Below are 17915 nucleotides of genomic sequence, written 5' to 3'. Positions count from 1 at the left end.
AATGAAGAAGGGTGTTTGCAGAGGAAGTATAGTAATTTTCAACTTCAAATGTACATGTAACAGATGAAATCTTTCATGCAGCTGTGTCACATAACAGCAAAAAATTGTTTACAGGAATAAATTAAACTTAATATAATTACAAGCACATGTAGATAGAAATGCCTTTAAGACAGTACCTTGGCTTTTCTGGAGCATCAGAAGGATTACTGCAAAATGGTTCCTGATAAACTGTTTCTGTGAGATCATGATCCAGTAAAGTTGCCATGATTTCTTCACGACTGGGTGGGGACATAAGCGGCTTAAGAATGTGAGCAGTACGAGGTGTAAAACTTCCATTTTTTGACTGTGAGGGAGAACTGGTGGATCTTGGCGAACTATCTGGAGTTGGAGTTAATGCTTCGTTGTTTCTTGAAACATATAAGTCTAAATCCACAGAGGCTGCATCTATGAGTTCACCATCAGGAGAAGACAGTACAGATGTAAAAGAGGTATTAACTGAATCAAGTGGTTGACAGGGTTCAAAAGTGGTTTCTTTTCTAATGTGGCTTTGAATCCAGTCTGAGCTGGTTGGCTGAGGAAGGTTAAGAAATCTCTCTTTGTTTACTGTATTTCTAGTCAATTTAAATTTTTCATTTAGGCAGATCTCTGTCTCTTGTGTACAAGAGGTATCAATAGAGTTAGACCTAGAAGTTGAAGGATGAACGTTTTTCCTCCGTTGGCTATGACAGTGGTTCTCATTACTATCCAGGGAGGTTTTCTCAAAAAGCTCAGGGCTCAGAGAACCAGGTCTTATCCACTTACTTGTGCTTGAAGAATGCTGTTTTTCTTCATCAGTTTTTTGGTCATTACGACATAGAAAGTCATTTTCTGTTGTTTGTACAGAACCAAGATCTTGAACTGCATCACTCAGAAATTTTTGGGGCAAATTTTGATCTGCTGGGACAAACTGGCTTGCAGAGTAAAAACTGCAAAATCCAGTTTGCCCTATAGTATTAATATCAAAGTTGTAATTGTGGTCTGGAGATAAGCTGTCTTCAAGGGAGTAACAGCTTTCAAAACCAGGGTCAGAAAAAAATATAGGGCTATCATCAGACACAGAATGATCAACACGACTAGTGACTTGTTGGCTTAAAGACTCCATTTTTGAAAGTTTTGGTGTTTTTTCTTTAGGTTTTGTATTCCTGGGAGCACGTGGTTTTCTAGGTGTGGCTGACCGTGACCTTTTGATTGCTTTGTTCTGTTCAAGAGGGCACGGGGTACCTCTGCTCAGCTGTGTTTTAACTGGTACTGGTTCTTGTGTAACATTTGCATTCTGAGCTTTCTGTTGCCTCTTCTGGAGCAACTCTTTCAAAACAGCCAGGCCAGACTGTCCTTCACTGAATGCTGATGGGGCCACTATAGTCCTGTTCTTATACTGGGAAATGGGTTTTGGTTGCGTGGTTGTTTCTGACATAGACTTCTGTTTTACTGGTTCAGGTTTAAAATGTGACATTTCCAAAAGAAATCCTTTCTGTTTTTGATCCCAATTTAGTTGTTTTACTGGACTCTTCAAAGAGGTTATGAAACAGTTTTTAGGCAACTGAAGAGGCCCTGGACTTTCCTCAGCTGACTTAAGAACAGAAGAAGAAGGATCAGAATGCTTGGATGCCTCTGGTATACAAAAAATCTGCTGTTGATTACTATCTTTACATTGCAAATAGCCAGTGGAATGCAACTGATCCATCTTTGTTGAGTCCGAAGACTCGCGAGCTTCACCTGATTTCCCAGCTGATGGTAAATATCTGTTTTGCAAATTTTTTATCTCTTCTGCTTTTACAAAGGTCTTATCTTTAGAGATGCACACATTCTGTGTTACCTGAGTTGAGTGATTAGATGAGTCAAATATGTTTTTAATGAGAGCAGATTCCTTCATTCTAAATACAGTACTTTGAGTCCTGGGTCTTTGAGAGCTCACTTTCAGTCCTTCTCTTCCGGATGCCACAGGAGTTGATGTGAAAGATGAATGAGGGTTTTCTCGTGGAGCAGGCAAACACTGTGCATCTAAAGGTTTATCAAGTTCCATCAATGAATGAAAACGGTCTGATGAATTACATTGTGTATCAGCTGCTGAGGGGAATGGTGCTGATGGCAGATACCCTGCTGTAAAGCCAGGAAGAGGACCATCTCTCCGATGATGAAGCGGCTGTGAGTTGTAAGACATCTCAGGCAGATCTTGATGTTTCAGCACAAACTTCACTTCCGTGGTAGAGTGATTATTTCCTTTTTCATCTTTAAATACCATGCGTTTTCTTGAGGACATTTTTTCTGTTGTTCTCTGTCTTTGTTTTGTTCTAGGTTTCTTCTTTCCATCCTCTGCTGCATTATCACTCTGATTCATCTTTTTCTTTTTCTTGGTAGATACAGTAGGGCTAGCAAATTTCTTTTTACATTTCTTAACCTGAGTTTTTGCTCGACTATTTTTTCCTACATTAGAATTAACGGTCCTGTTGTGGTACATATTACCCCTACTATGTAAAGCTTCTCTGTCCAGGTTGGTCAAAATTTCTTCTGCTTTTGGATCAGTAGGAGACCAGCAGCGAGGTGGTGATGTGTTTACTGGGCTTGTGCTTCTCTCAGAAAGAAAACCTAATTTAGACATAACATCACTATAGTTATAATCACAGTCTTCAGCTTCAGCATTATAGGATGGTGAAGGAGGAGAAAGAATTGTGTGAGTCCTTTTCCTGAAAGATAAAGTTCTTTTAATATTATTTTTACTACCTGTTCTTTGCAGTTTTCCAGCTTTTTTCTTGGTTGACTTATGTTTTGCTTTTCTTTTGTGACTTTTCTTTGGCGTTAGTGGATAAATAGGATATTTGGTTGCAGGAGAGTCAGGAACTTTTGGCCAAAAGTCTTTTAAAGGTGCAAGCTTTCTATATAAATTCATCTTTTCTTCTGTGAGTACCACTCTTTCCTCACTAGAATCTACTTTCCCTAGTTTAACAAGCATATTTTTTCTCCCTCTAAATCTATTGATGATAATATATTTAATAATAACAGGTGGCAGTTTTTTAGAAAGTCTTCTACGTTTTCGAGACTTCTGAGACCCATCCAAACTTTCAACACTTTCTATTGGTTGAGGTAGATTAATTTTTGAGTTGTGTGCGACAAAGCTTGATTCACTGTCTTCAGTTTCATAATTTACCTTTCGTTTAGTTCGAAGTGTGTATTTATTCCCACATAATCCAAATGACTGCTCAGTTTCAAGAGATCCATCTCCAATTTGGCAGTCAGTACAATGAGCAGTACTTGTAGGCATTTTGTTTTCAAAAGCCTCAAAAGGAACTTGGACTAAGTCACTAGGTAAAGCACTATCCTTATCAGGAATATTACTACAAGCATTACCTTGTGTATAGCAGCTTTCCTTCACTGATACAACATCACTTACAGTTGCAGGCTCCTGATGATTGATAAAACTGTATTTCTTTTTATTCAGCTTCAACCTGGACTGTTTGTTGCCTTGCTGTAATTTATATGTCACAGGTGCTAACTTTTGTGGTCGGCTAAGACAGTTTGAAAGAACAACACTAGGAAAGAACATATAATGTGCTGCTTGTTGACTGAGACTTGGCTTTTCTGTTTTATGCTCCTGAAATTCTTCATACCTAATTTTAAGCTTATTAAGGCCACCTTCATCAGTGTTATTTTCAAGTGAATGTACAACAGTTCGACTGCCTCCTGAACAAGACACCAATTCACAATTTTCTGTAACTGTTGCTGGAAAAAAACTATTTATACTTGCGCTGCTGGCTTTTTCATTTAGTTCAGAGGATATTTTACCTTTGGAGTGGCCAGAGTGGCTCAAATCAGAAAAGTTAAAAGAGTTTTTATTCAATATGCTGTCACCAATGTGGCGGCCCACATGCATAAAAGAGACATCTTTCTCAGTCTTTCTAATGCTAGTATACTTCCTGCTAGGTATCTGTCTGCTCACTGATGAAATATCATCTTCATACTCAAAAATATTATTTTCACATGAAGGAACTGGAAGAGTATCTTTCTTGTTACTCTCTTTATGTGAGTTTTCTGCATGGGTACTATTGCTGAATGACGTTGGGTACTTTGCTGTGTAAGTGCTTTCTTTTGTAAGAGAATGAACTGAAAGTTCCGGTCTTGTTTCTGTGTTTGGTTGCGAGAGTTCTTCTACTAAATCTTCGTTATTCAAAACGTGGTTAGAAAGGGCACTTGTGTGTTTACACTGAAAAGTAATTTTAGCAGAAGATGGGGGTTCTAGTGTAGCAGCATCTTTGTGAAAGATTGAGGTCTTTACAGACATTTTGCTTGTTGCAATGACGGAGGAGTGAGTTCGAGAACTTTCATTATTCAAAGGATTGTCTGAAATGGAAGACAAGCAATTTTACTCTAGTTTTCCTGTAAAAAAAGAATAACTATGCTATTAATTATTGTAATGACATTTTCATGAAAGCCCTCCCATAACAGAAATCAAAACAATACTAACTCACATTCCATTTATGATCATGACAACTACAGGCCCCAAATACATGAGTTGCTTTATCAAAATCACATCATTAATACATTTGTGTCTCAAGATATCCTGTCAGTTACTTATAAATTATGGGCTTGAATACATTTCCCAAAGATTTCACAATGATTTGCTTAAAGAAGGCTTCTGAAATCATTTTCAGAAAGCTCAATACAAAGACATTAACTTTTAAAAAAGCTTGTATCCTGCTTTGTCCCTGAGAAGTATGAATGCTTCCTGGTTCTGAAAAAGAAAGTAACATACTTAAGATGATTTTCTCCAAATAGAAAAGTAATTCCACAAAAAGGTGAAGTATGATCTTACAACACAGCAACAGCTTTGTATCAACCATCCTGTGCAATAAGTGTAAGACAGTTTGCTGTACTTTTAAAGCAGAGCAACCCAACACCCATTCAGGTGTCTATATGAGGAGCTTGCCCCATTTAGTTAGATCATCAGTTCATACTCATGGATTAGTATTTCCACAAAGATCTACAACCAGCTGCGGTACTTGTCCTGTGAAGACTCGTGGTGTGATAAATAGGACTATTTCTCTCTTTCATTGGTACTTTCACCACATTTACTGCAGGATAAGGGTGTGCAGACACCTAGTAAGTAACATATTAACAACTACTTTGCATTAATGGTGTGCTTCTCTTAACCACAGTGAGCACTAAGCAACTTCAAGGAGTTTATTCCACTTCAGAGGCAGATACTACAGAGCTGAGGGCACACAGCAGTTTGTTCATGTGCCCAAACCTCAGGCTGAAATGTTGAAGGGGAACATAAGTTATGAAATGTGCTGTATGACTTGAAAATACGTGTTGCAAACTGTTGTACTATGTGGGATATCCTTTAAGCATTCATCTTTTAAGTCTAAACCAATTTGAAAATTATCCAAGATTCATAGTGCCTTCACCTTCACAACTTATTTGTAGCTGGGTGAAAAAAATAAAAGAAAGTCTCAATCTGTTTCTAATAACATTTTCTAAGGCAAACACAGAGTCACTGAGCTGTGAAACATATCTGGGAGATGCAGCCTGTGATTCTTTGGGTGTAGGAGGAGGCACTCATACAAAGAACGAAGGTGATAATGGAAGATGAAGAAAATGGGAGTTCAGTGAAATGTCAAGTGAACATTTGGAAGATACCTGATTATTCAGATAAGAAAATTGCAAAAATATTTATAAATCAGTAAGATGTTATGGACACTGAGATTCATGTGTGGATAACATTTTTTTTTTTTTAAATTCAGATGACCTAGACTGAGATCTGTTTTGAATATCTCCTGTATTAAGAAGGGTACGCAGCAGAAGTTATTTTATGTTTGATTAAATGAGAACAAATATACCTATTTTAAGTGGACTTTCTTTTTCTCCATGAGAGTATTCAAGATATTTGAAATATTCTACAGTTTAAACAGTTATACAGGATACAGTCTTATTAGCCAGAAGCATCCCTTTTTACAGGAAGTTACAATGTACTGCAAATAAGGAAATTACAATTCTGTATTTTGCAAGAAGTCATATGAGTAGTACCTCAAGTAATGTATTAACCTTACCATTTATACCTACAAAAGCAAAGGATAAAAAAAACCTACACTCAAAACAGCAATCGTGAAAGAATGGTTCTGAATGTCAATGTAATAAGATCATATAGCTCATTTTCTTCAATATGGAATTGTTTATATTAATATTAAGACATATGTATACATATTAAGACATATGTATTTTATATACTGATATATGATGCTTGTTACTTTGTCAAATAGCTACAAGAGATACTAACTAATACATAACTAGTAATAGATTACATTCCTTACCCTAAGAGCAAATGCAGCAATAGGAAATTAGGTATATATAATAAGTATATATATGAGCACCAACAAGATTTTTACACTATTCCGTTTTTACTATGGATTAAGAAAAAATTTCTGTACAAAAATAATGCTAATCACAATTTAAAATTTTAAAGGTATTCAAGCATGACTAATACAATGTCTTTTAATCAAAGGACAGCAATTACTGTTGATTAGACCAAGAAAAAAAATGAACTTAATACTGCAAAAATTCAGGATACAGACATATTTCTTCTTCCTTCACAATGGGTTCTGTACATTTTTCATTTTTTGCTCTGAATTTTATAAATGTGAAATTATGCAGCTTGTCTAATGGAACAAGTAACAACATTTACGTATTTGCCAAACCTCAAAACGTGCATTCTATTAACCATGGTTATTTTGAACAAAGACAGAGGGTTAGAGAGATAGCAAAATATATCTCTAAAGATTAATTTATTTTTATAGATTTTTGAAAGGCAGTTTTTTCTGCAGCAGTCTACTACTGCATAATTTTAAGACATGTTATCCCAGAATGTGAACAAGCAACCTGCAGAATGAGACATAGCCTCAAAGGCTCTACATATTTTAGCATGGGTGGTGTATATTTGCAAAACAAAGTTAACCATCTAAATTCACACAATCTACTGTTTACAACAAAATCATAGCAGGATAAATGGTCCTACAGAATCTTTAATTTCAGCACCATATTTGCATAACAAATCATAACAGAAAAATACCCCTTGCAACAAAGAATTTATCCACAGAACTAATGAAATTATATTCTTTTTTAAATCATTGATACAATAAGAAATAAAGGTCCTGGTAATCCACTGTGGGTGTTGAGATTAAAATATTGTTGACTTTTAAGGAAGATGTTAAAGGCCTGCTTCAGAAATCCATTGAAAATAATTCCTGCCAGCTGAGACAAGAATCAAAGACATTCCGTATATCCAAGATTTAGCAAATTGATCTGAAGATAAATTCAGGTAGCAATTCAACTCCAAAGCTGTTTTTCTGTTTACTTACCACCATTTTCATCTGCAGTCCCATCTAGCTGAGGTATAGAGAGATTAGTTAGGAGCATATTGCTACCACTCCACTCCATTTCTTCCTCTGAAGACGAATCCTCTTCTGTTGAACTTCGATGCATATTTTTGCCAACTGACCTACAGAAAATGAAGGAATCAACTAATGCAGAAAATACCAATAGAAAATAGTAAATACCTTTAGCTTTATGAGGCTAAAAGGCTGTGTAACTTGGGTGAGCAAAGTGAAATAAAAAATGCGTTATATTTCTTACTAGGAAATTCAGAGTATCATTATTACTTTAGCAAGCAAGAAAAGTAGTCAAATATCTAACATCTACAGGGAAGAATAGGGAAGAACAGCAGGTATTACTATTTTAAGAAGTTAGAGAAGGGTGTTAGTTGCTTAATTTTCGTAGAATCAATAAGGTTGGAAAAGACCTCTTAGATCAAGTCCAACTGTCCAGCTACCATTAATATTGCCCTCTAAAATATGTTCCAATTTCACTGAAATTTAATTTAATTGCTTGAAATTTGGGGACTAAACCAACTACATAATATGTTTTTAGTTTAGCTGTTAGGAAAACCATTGGGGACTGCCATGGGAGACAAAGGTGAACCTGACTGTGCAGCATACCTCTGTAGCAAAGGTGATTAGCTGCACCCTGGACTGTGACTGCAAGACTGTTGACAGTATTAGTAGCTGTGTGGCTGCATCTGGAGAAATGTGCTCAGTTTTAGGCTTAGGGTAGACACTGGAGCAAATCCAGCTGAGGGTCACCAAGGTGCTCTGGGGCAGGAGCAGGTGATAATCAAGTGCAAAAAGTAAGGTCTACTATTTTATTATGTTGTCCCACAACATCAGAGGCAGATGGTGATGGTATGTTCCTGTTTGACAGATGGCAGCAAAGGGGCAGTCTGACAGAATGGCATCTGACATGGAAGCATGTATGAAGCAAAAGTGCGGAACTGAATTACTCCATACGGATAATTTGCACCTACTGACACTCATCAATGTTTGCTGAGCATTTATGGAGACCAAGCAGTGGATATGACTACATACATGAGGCAGTGGGTGGTGTGTTTCAACAATCTCACTGTCATAGGAGCTGTGAAATGGCAAGTCACCTCTGCTGGTGTATATTTTTATGAGTGTGGCATGCAGGTTCTTGTTCATCACTAGCAAAAATTCATAGCTAATGGAAGTGACTATGTTAAAAATTAGTGTTTTGTAACTGAGAATTTCTCTATCAAATAGTCTTGTTGTGCTCTTTGAAGCCGTTGTAGTTTCCATGGAAATAAATAGAAGGCATTACTTCTTGAGCAACTTACATGTAAAGGAGGAGGAGGGGTATGGAAACAGGATTTGCTCAGCCTTGAGAAAAAACTATGATCTTGTTGCACTCACAAAATACTCAATGGGCAGATAAAAAGAAGAAATCAGATTCAGATGTCCGTAGTGGCATGAAAGGGGGAAAAGGATAGAGGGTTGCCTCGGGAAATGTAATGTACAAGGGAAGCATTCTTGATGAGGAGGATGTTCAAAATACCAGAACATGTTGTCCATAAAGACTATGCAATCTCTGTTCTTAGAAATACTCCTAACTTGTCTAGCACCTTAACTCATCTTAGGCAACTGATGTAGTCAAAACTGTTTTGATCAAGGCAACATTTAGATGTTTCTTCCACCTTTGATTATGCTATGATTCTGTGCACAAAGCAAATCTTTGTCAACACCAGTAAACCAAATTGGGCTTGAGATGACTTCTGCAAAGAACAACTCGAATCATTTGGCATTCCAGCCTAGCATTTGGATTCCAGGAAATTTTGTCTGACTCAGCATGATACTGCCATATGGCTCTTTAAGAACCAGTTCATGCTTCACCGGACGTTTTTTCTCCCAGTAGTAATCAAACCCAAGCTGTCTAATTCAGTCACTAGTGTACTGCTACACCCTGACATTTTTTGCGTAATCTATTATCTCAGTATATTATTTGATATAATGTAAGATTGCTGGATTCTCAATAACAGAAAAGTGATAGAATGTACGCATTAGAAAGCAGTACAAATAGAAGGAACCATGAACAGAGTTGGATCACATCCATCATGAAACTCCAGCTGGCTCCCTGTGCATGATCAGAATCGTGCAGGGGACAGAACTACCCATGCTCTCTTCTGAAGTCAGTCCAAATTCTGAAAGGATCACAAGTGGACCTGCACAGATCTCCATGGGATAACACCTGTTATGTACTCCACAGTGCTTTCTGTTTGAGATGACAGTGTAGGCATACATGACCAAGTTACTCATCATGAGCCAGCTCATCAAGTCTGATGAGATTTAAGTTGGATTCTTTATTGCATAAAAGCAGTTAATTCATTCAGGATCCTACTTGACTTCAGAAATTGTACAGTTATGCCCATACAAAGCTGCACCCAAGCTAATAAATGCTGCAAGATGTAGACTGTAGACTATGTAGACTAGTTTTACAAATCTTGCTACAAAGATCAATGTTAAGCATCTTAGATGGAAAGTCCAACTTTCCTGACTACTGTGACAGGAAAAATTTAAAAATAAAATCAAAAGGTCAAAGACAAGTTGCGTTAGAAATGAAGTATCTCTAGAACTAGGAAACTAATGATCTAACTTCTGATTCCATTACAGCCTCTCTTGCTCTCTGAATCATAGTATAATTATAATTTCTGATATTAAAAAAAAATCAAAATGTTATATGTTAAGTCCCTCATCTTTCAAATAGAGTTATAAATACCAGAAGGTCTGCCCAAAAAGCAAGAGTGAAGAAAAACTGGATAGAGCTTCTTGCAAAATCCATCAGTGCAGACTGTACAAAAAGTCATTACAACCTGAGAAGAATTCAATAATCTTAACCTTAAAAATATTAAGTCTGCAACCTTTAGCAGTCCAGCAAAGAGAGAAACATTCATGTTTTAATCTAAGCTTTGAGCATGGAAACTAATGGGTGCTTTTCTCAGGCTTGTGTGTCAGTCTTCACAAGAATATTTCTTAAACATTCGCTTCAATGAAAGTTGTACATGCAGTATCCAAGATTATTTTGTGCTATATGCATAGGTATTACTTTAAAAAGAGTTTACTATTACAATTTTCATATCCAGACTTGTAGGAAAAAAGGCATTACACAATTTTTCCTCAAACACTAAATTAGAAGCTTAGGTCTAAACAAACATTTCATCTACATCCACATATAAAACTAACAAGCTGCAGCACCAGCTGATTTTTCCAGTGCTGTTAAAAGAGACTCCTCTACAATCCACTTTAGCACACCTAAATATGAGGATGAAAGAGGAAAGATTAAATAAAGAAAATCACATGTCTATACCTTCTTTTTGGCCCGGGCTCTTCTATGCTACTGTCCCATCTTTGGGACATTATCAAGCTAAGTTCCATTTCTTCTTTCTCGCACTGTGGCTCATTTTCTTCATCATCGCTGTTTTGAGAATTTCGACAGCTCCCAAGAGAACGATGGTGAGAGAGTGCTTTGTGATGCTCCATCTGATATCCATCACTCTCCAAACCAGCCAACACATCAATCATGGCCTCATCAGCACTGTCCACTGCAGAAAGAGCCCACACAGATGAAGTCTGTATTTTGTGCTATTTGTTAACCACTGCTTATAATCTGCTTGTAAAACAAAATCCTAACCATCTAAAAATCTACTAATTTGCTACTATTCAAAGCAAGGTAGGCTAGAGAAACAAAGCTCTTTCCATGCTTCTTTTTTCAGTTTTATTCTTCTTTTGCAAGCCGCTTTTCTACAATACTAACAATCTTTTTCTGAAATTATTTTTATTTATGCCCTCCTGTTCTAAATGTAGTAGATTTAGTGGAAGCACTTCTCTCTTCCTCCACCCTCCCATACCTCCTCAAATTCAGTCTCACTCTCCCCTAATATATTCACACTATGCATGTATCAGAAGTATTGGAGGCAAAGGGTTTTTCAATATTTTTCCCTTCCACACTTTGTAGCACCAGCTTCAGTGTATACTAACACCACTTCTTCTTATGCTTATACTACTTTATGTATCTTATATAAAGTATATGTTTTTTGTCTCCTCTACAGACCTTCCTCTACTTGAACTATTTCTACCTGAAGTAACTTTCCATTCAATTTGGCAAGTTATTTTATTGTTTTTTCCTCATGCCACCCACATTTGTTTGCTGTCCCAGTCTCTCTCCATCTTTTTAATGTTTTATTCTTTTGCTTCTTTGCCTTCAACCATTCTTTTGTATCCATGCATTTTGTGAAATATTTCTTCTTGCAGTTTGTCATTATCAGCCTATAGTATATCTAGATAGCTGAACTTCTAAAAGTAGCTCACAAGCATTTTCTCGGAAGAGCTGGGAACTGATAGAATAGCACTGACAGACAGTCAAAATCCTGTTTAGTCTAATGGTTTTTGTCCTACTACCCAAAAGCATAAGGAAGAGTAACATCCCACAGGAGACTGCACTAAGCTCACCTGTCAAGAGGTCGGGTTACTGAACCAGTAAAAGATGTAACTTCTACAAATACACTGTCCTGGTGAAATTATTGGAAAATAAGGTGTTTTTGCAGTGGAAGAGGTGAAGTTGCAATTTGCTTGAAAAATCTCTGAGGTAACTAACTTTCTTTTGTGATCAGTAGTGTTAACACAACAGACTGTGGAAAAATAAAACTGCTAAAAAGAAAAGCCATTCTGGTCATACTTACAAAAAACTGTAGTCTGACTCAGTTTTTGAGACAAACGATGAAAGCTCTGACTATTCTCCACAATGTTTAAAATTGCTTCTTCATTAATAAGTGCTTCCTCTTCTTTATCTGTATGCATCCTATTGGATTCTTTAACAGAAGATCAAAAAGAGAAGGATAAAACTTCAAAGAGTCACAGACATCAATACATTATGAAAGAAAAGCAGTTTAAATGGATTTTACTTTCAAGTATGTTTCTGTTACTTGTTACAGCAATTCTAAAAAGGCTTACTCTAACAAATAAGGCAATAAAGGCAAAAACTAGCCTTCATTTTTTTAAAAGAGACAATCAGATCTTACTTGGCTTAGTTCTGCTAATAGTAAGTGTAACCGAAGCACAACAGAGATTTACACTTAAGCAATTATAAGCTATTAAAAATACTCACCTTTGTTCACCTTTTTATCTTCATGCACTTCTACCATATTCGCTGGCGTACACTGAAAGGTTTCTGGAGAAAGTACCTCAGAATGTAGTGTTAGCTCAGCAGAGAACTCCTCTGATCCATTACTGTAGTCCACTGATCCTGACAATGTTCTAGTTAATTGAAAACCAATTTTTAAATGCATATTTAAGGTCTGCTCAAAATATTATTGTTTATGGCAAATGACCAAATACTTACACAGAGAAATCATTTTGCTTGAGGATTTCTTTGAGTCTCTTCTGAAAATACTTTTCACTCTCTGTTGCTGGCACAAATCCACGGTCTTTAAATTAAAAAAAATATATTTGTTATTCACTTCTACTTGGACCTATCAACACGGAGAGCAAATTACTAATTCTATTAGGAGATGGCTCAAAGTGGAAGTGTCCACTAAGTGCCAAATTTGAGGGCTGATTTTTCAAGTGTATTGAAACACTTTAAAATACTCCACACACTCCTACTGATCTCATTTTCATTTCTAAGTATCAATGGCATTTAAAATCATGTTGCAATTACATCAAAGTGAGCATTCAAGAAAAGACTATTTAATCAGTGAACAATTTTGAAAATCCTGGTTTATGCAGCCTGAATAGCATTACAGAGGAAAAAAAAAACCACAGTAAGAAAGCAGTTTGCCTAAGCCCAGAACACACCTCTTTCCTTCTTGCAATCTTCTGACTTGCTTGCCAAATATCATTCATATTTTAAAAGAAACAGGCCTAGGTTCTACAGAGAATAGGCTTATTCAATATGCAATTAATCTGCAGAGCACAGTCTTTCCTGTGTAATGAATTTTACATACAAATAAGGGATTTCTCTATCCTATATAATTTTCATTTAACATCATCTTAGCTTTAATTCAAAGGAACTGGTCTTATGCATAAATATCATAGGAAACTTCAGGATAAGAGATTTAATTTTGCTAGTATTTAAACATTTAAATATTTTTGTCACATAGTATGAAATCTTAACTGTCATTATCATTCATTCAGCCTAGCACATTCTGCAGCAAATGGAATGCAATGTTTTGTATCTTACTTTTCATATGGAATACATGTATTGGTAAATCAGTAAGCTTAGAAATGTGAAAGAGTACATCTAAGAAGTCCTGAAATTTGATACACCCATTTCATTTCTACCTTCTGCTTGTTTCCCATTCCCAAAGATTTTGAAAAATAGCTGCACAATTTTTGTTTTTTTGTTTGTTTTTACCTTGAGAATCTGGTGTCTTAATCTGAGAAGATTCACATTTCTCTCTCCGTCTCTGCTTTTCATCTTCCCATATAGCTTGCAAACCAGGGTTTCTACCAATCTGGGCTAAAAGTGAAGGGAAGTCTGTCAGCATGACATAAAACATTCTTTCCCCATAATAAAAAACAAACAAACAATCAAACAAAAAACTATAAAATTTACTAAAACACATCTTCAACTCTTGTCATTCTAACCCTTCATTATTTTTTACTGCAATGCTTGCCTTACTGAAGGACTCAGTGTTAGGTAAAAGCTACGGCATACAATTCCTATTTGTTTTCTAGATTTTTAACCGGTCTTCTCACCAAGTTTGTATGTGTATGCTTATATGCATGAATACATACACACATATACTTGATGTAGGCTTTTTACATGTAGATCTGAAGCCTTCTGTAATCCATTAGCAATAGTCTTTTTTTTCTTACTACTCAGAAATATAAACTGTTCTCAAAATATGCTTTTCTCCAGAGTTTATTCAATTTGTTTATTTATTTATCTTCTCACTTAGAAATGTAGAAATTAATAGATTATTAACACTGAAATCTGGATTGTGGCTTAACTGAGCTCAATCTTACAAAAAGAAAACAATACAATTGCTATTCTAAAGTATTTATGTGGAAAGTTTCCATACTTCACCTTCAATATCCAGTTGATTTAAAATGTCAGCAGCTACTGCATCCACCTCCAATTCACAGGTACTTTGTGGCTCAACGCCTTTCAACATTAAAGAACTATAACAACATAAACACAATAGGTTAATTTTATCAGTCTGTTATTTTGAAACATGCATAATCACTGTTTTCTAGCTGCACTAACATCAGGAGGGATAAGAGAATGAATACAGAATTACCACTTCTCATCTTCACCTACAAAGTCTTAAATTAATGTTCATATCCAAACCTAATTAGTTGACATAATTTGATTCTTCAGTTTAAAGGGTTTTCTTTTGGTGGGAAGAAGAGAAAATATTGGTAAACAATTCTAAATACTACAGCATTTATCATAATGTTCTCCCTGTCAAATACAATATGAAACATTCTGTAGGACTCTCAGCCAATAGGACCATCTATGGGTATGATCTTATATCCAGAAGAAATAGGAGCAAAAACCTTCCTTTTCCATTCACAATTCAGAGCAACCAAAAAAATAACAGAAGAGGCAAAAAATGTTTTATTTTTCAGAAAATACTCTTTTTTTTCTCTCTCTTCACCTCCCCCCAATGGTGCCTGGGGGAAGGCTGATAAAACATAAGCGAGGTATTAGACAGATTCAAGCTTATTTTGTAACAATTTGATAATCATCCTTTTAAGGGACAGATCTACTAAGGTCAGTGGCCTTCCATCTGTTGCTGTCAATGAACTAATTTTTAAGGAGTGCATGGAGGAGTCTAAGAAAGAAACTTTCTCTAAGGTTTATGTAGAAGTCTGTAGAAGATGATCAGAGGGCTGAAGCACTTCTCCTATAAAGAAAGGCTGAGAGAGCTGGGCTTGTTTAGCCTGGAGAAGAGAAAGCTCACTGCAGCCTTAAAAGAGAGCTTGCAAAAAACGATAGATACTGACTTAAACATTCTGATAGAGAGAGGATAAGAGGGAATGGTTATAAACTAAAGGAGGAGAGATGTTAGATGTTAGATTCTTTACTCAGAAGGTGGTGAGGCACAGGCACAGCTGCCCAGAGAAGCTGTGGGTGCCCCATCCCTGAAGGTGCTCAAGGCCAGGTTGGATGGGGCCCTGGGCAGCTGAGCTGGGGGGTGGCAGCCCTGTCCACAGCAGGGGGTTGGAACTGCATGGGCTTTAAAATCCCTTCCAACCTGAGCCATTCTAGGAAAATAGAAAAACCTTTCAAAATTTATAGGAAAAGGTAAAAAGATCTCTTCAACACCACTGAAAACTAAAATAGGCTATTATTTAACTAAAATAGACTCTTTTTAGGATCCTTTGTATACATTATACTATCTGGTGACTCAACATTTGCATGCCTAAATAACCTAACATAACTACACAGCCTCAAGAATCTCAACATAATCTTTAAAATATAACTCAACGGTATTTCCAATCCTGTCTGCATACCTTGAATAGAAGTCACTATAGCACAAATAGCTAGCAAATATCATATTTAAAAGCTGGGTATCTCTTACACCTACTCTGGAAGGTAAGTATTAAGCTATTTAAAACTCTAAAAGAAACGTAAAGTTAAACTGCTTAGATATATTACTTCTGTTATACAAGCAAAATTCTGACTACTTAGAAAACAGCCCATGCAAAGGAGCTGTTCACAGTCCATGTGATAAATGAATTATCAAATGAAAAACAGTCAAAAAGTAGCCTGGCAGAAGTCGTAAAGCACTTAGGTAGAATTCATTCACAACTGCAAGATCCTATTTATTAACATATGGCTACCAGCCTCCCTAGTCAACAGTACTGTTTCTGAGCAGTTGTAATAATTAAAAGAGTAGATCACAGAATTCCTACATCAAAGCAGCTCAGTCTTTTAGCTGAAGTAGACTGCCCATGACCCAATGCACACTTAAAGGACTATCCATGGTCATCACTTCCTTTTTTTAACAGTCACAATGTCAGCTGAGAAACAAGTCCATAACATGATCAAAATGCATTCTTTCCACATCATGTACTTTGGATGCTCACACTCAAACCACTCAGAGACTTTGCACTGCAGGCAACAGGACCTGCAGCAAGCTGAAACTTGCATTTTGATCACATAATCTGAAGAGCTGCAAAACCACTGGGAAACAAGAATGAGGGGGGAGGCTGCAAGAACACTGCTGTTTCTTATGCTGGTTTGGTCATCTTAAGCAAACATTCACAGCATGTCAGGAAAACATATGAAACAGCTGTATTTCTCATAATCCCAAATCAAACCACATATCCTGAGCAGCTATAATGCTACAATTACCAGGTGAGAAGACAGCCTGAAGAAGACAGAGTATATCCAGACTTTAGTTAGTTGAGCACACAAGCTACCTGAGGTGATCAGCAGTTAATATTTCTTGAAAGGCACTCAAAGTGGTCTGCTACAGACACTGCCCTGTGAAAGACTAACCACTGGACTCATACTGCATTTATTCTGCAAAAATCAAGATAATGTCAACGTAATCTAAAAAAATAACTATTTGAGAATATTTTCATAAGAACAAGGTTAGAAAATAATACTTATCAAGTCCTATTCAACCTTCTTCATAGCATCTAAGCTTTCTTTTGTAAAACAAAAACCAGGATTGCTTGCAAGGCAGAACTTGGAACACAAATGTACAAAAGACAGCTTTTGGTGAGGAGAAACACAGAAGCTGAAACATCCTATCTCTATGAGAACAAAGTTTACTTTGTTGAAAAGCAAGATAAATCAAGGTTGCAGAGCAGCATATTGCCATGACCAGGCTACTAGAGATATATTTAAAATTCATTTAAAATTCCCATTTCTACCTGCACACAAAAGTGAAACACTAAAATATAAACCTAATGTATGTACACAGAAAAAGCTCCAAATCAATTACTTTGAAAACAGGAAGAGGAGTTAAGGAGAATGAATCTCATTTTTGAGGAAAGAAGTTTGTTGGCACTAACCGCTGCCATAATAACAAAGTAGGATGAAAGCTCTTCCCAAAGACTGTACTGAGGATTGGTTCATCAGGTGCCAAGACACTGAATTAAAGCAAGAATTGACACAGTATTAAAAAAAATTATCCACTACAGTTTGCTACATTCAATGCCCTCAAAAATCCTGAAGGATGGGCATCAAGGTCAGTATCTTAATTCACCAACATTAATGACAGAGTAGGGAAATTAATTCTGTGATGACTGTCTAAGGTATTTATAATGTTAAACTGAGGATGGCAGATATAAAATGAATCCCATAGAGTAGCTAAAAGGTGTCATTCCACTCCACTGACAAGGACTCTACCCCTTCACATAATTGTTTTGATATTCCATATCCTGTTCATGGAAGAAGAACTTTCTTTGTCTGCAGTATGTTCCAGTGACTTGAATAATATACATATTTAATTAAAGACCAAATGACTACATAAAAACATGTACATTCTGAAAAGTGAGAAAAGCAATTATGACAGCCAG

General features: G+C 36.3%; 1 protein-coding gene across 1 annotated transcript in view; it reads right to left on the bottom strand.

Annotated features, from left to right (window-relative positions):
* The window catches only part of LOC100542364 (DNA polymerase zeta catalytic subunit), a 45022-nt gene that overhangs the window by 13077 nt on the left and 14030 nt on the right, over positions 1 to 17915 (bottom strand). The window contains exons 6-13 of the mRNA XM_031552229.1: positions 14464 to 14558; positions 13789 to 13893; positions 12775 to 12859; positions 12541 to 12689; positions 12116 to 12244; positions 10744 to 10978; positions 7389 to 7528; positions 177 to 4374 (exon numbers count right to left, since the gene is read on the bottom strand). Coding sequence (XP_031408089.1) covers positions 177 to 4374; positions 7389 to 7528; positions 10744 to 10978; positions 12116 to 12244; positions 12541 to 12689; positions 12775 to 12859; positions 13789 to 13893; positions 14464 to 14558 — 5136 coding nt within the window. The remainder of the gene's footprint in view (positions 1 to 176; positions 4375 to 7388; positions 7529 to 10743; positions 10979 to 12115; positions 12245 to 12540; positions 12690 to 12774; positions 12860 to 13788; positions 13894 to 14463; positions 14559 to 17915) is intronic.

This window comes from Meleagris gallopavo, chromosome 2, assembly GCF_000146605.3.
Source record: "Meleagris gallopavo isolate NT-WF06-2002-E0010 breed Aviagen turkey brand Nicholas breeding stock chromosome 2, Turkey_5.1, whole genome shotgun sequence".
Taxonomy (NCBI): Eukaryota; Metazoa; Chordata; class Aves; order Galliformes; family Phasianidae; genus Meleagris; species Meleagris gallopavo.
This window is presented reverse-complemented; position numbering and strand designations above follow the sequence as displayed.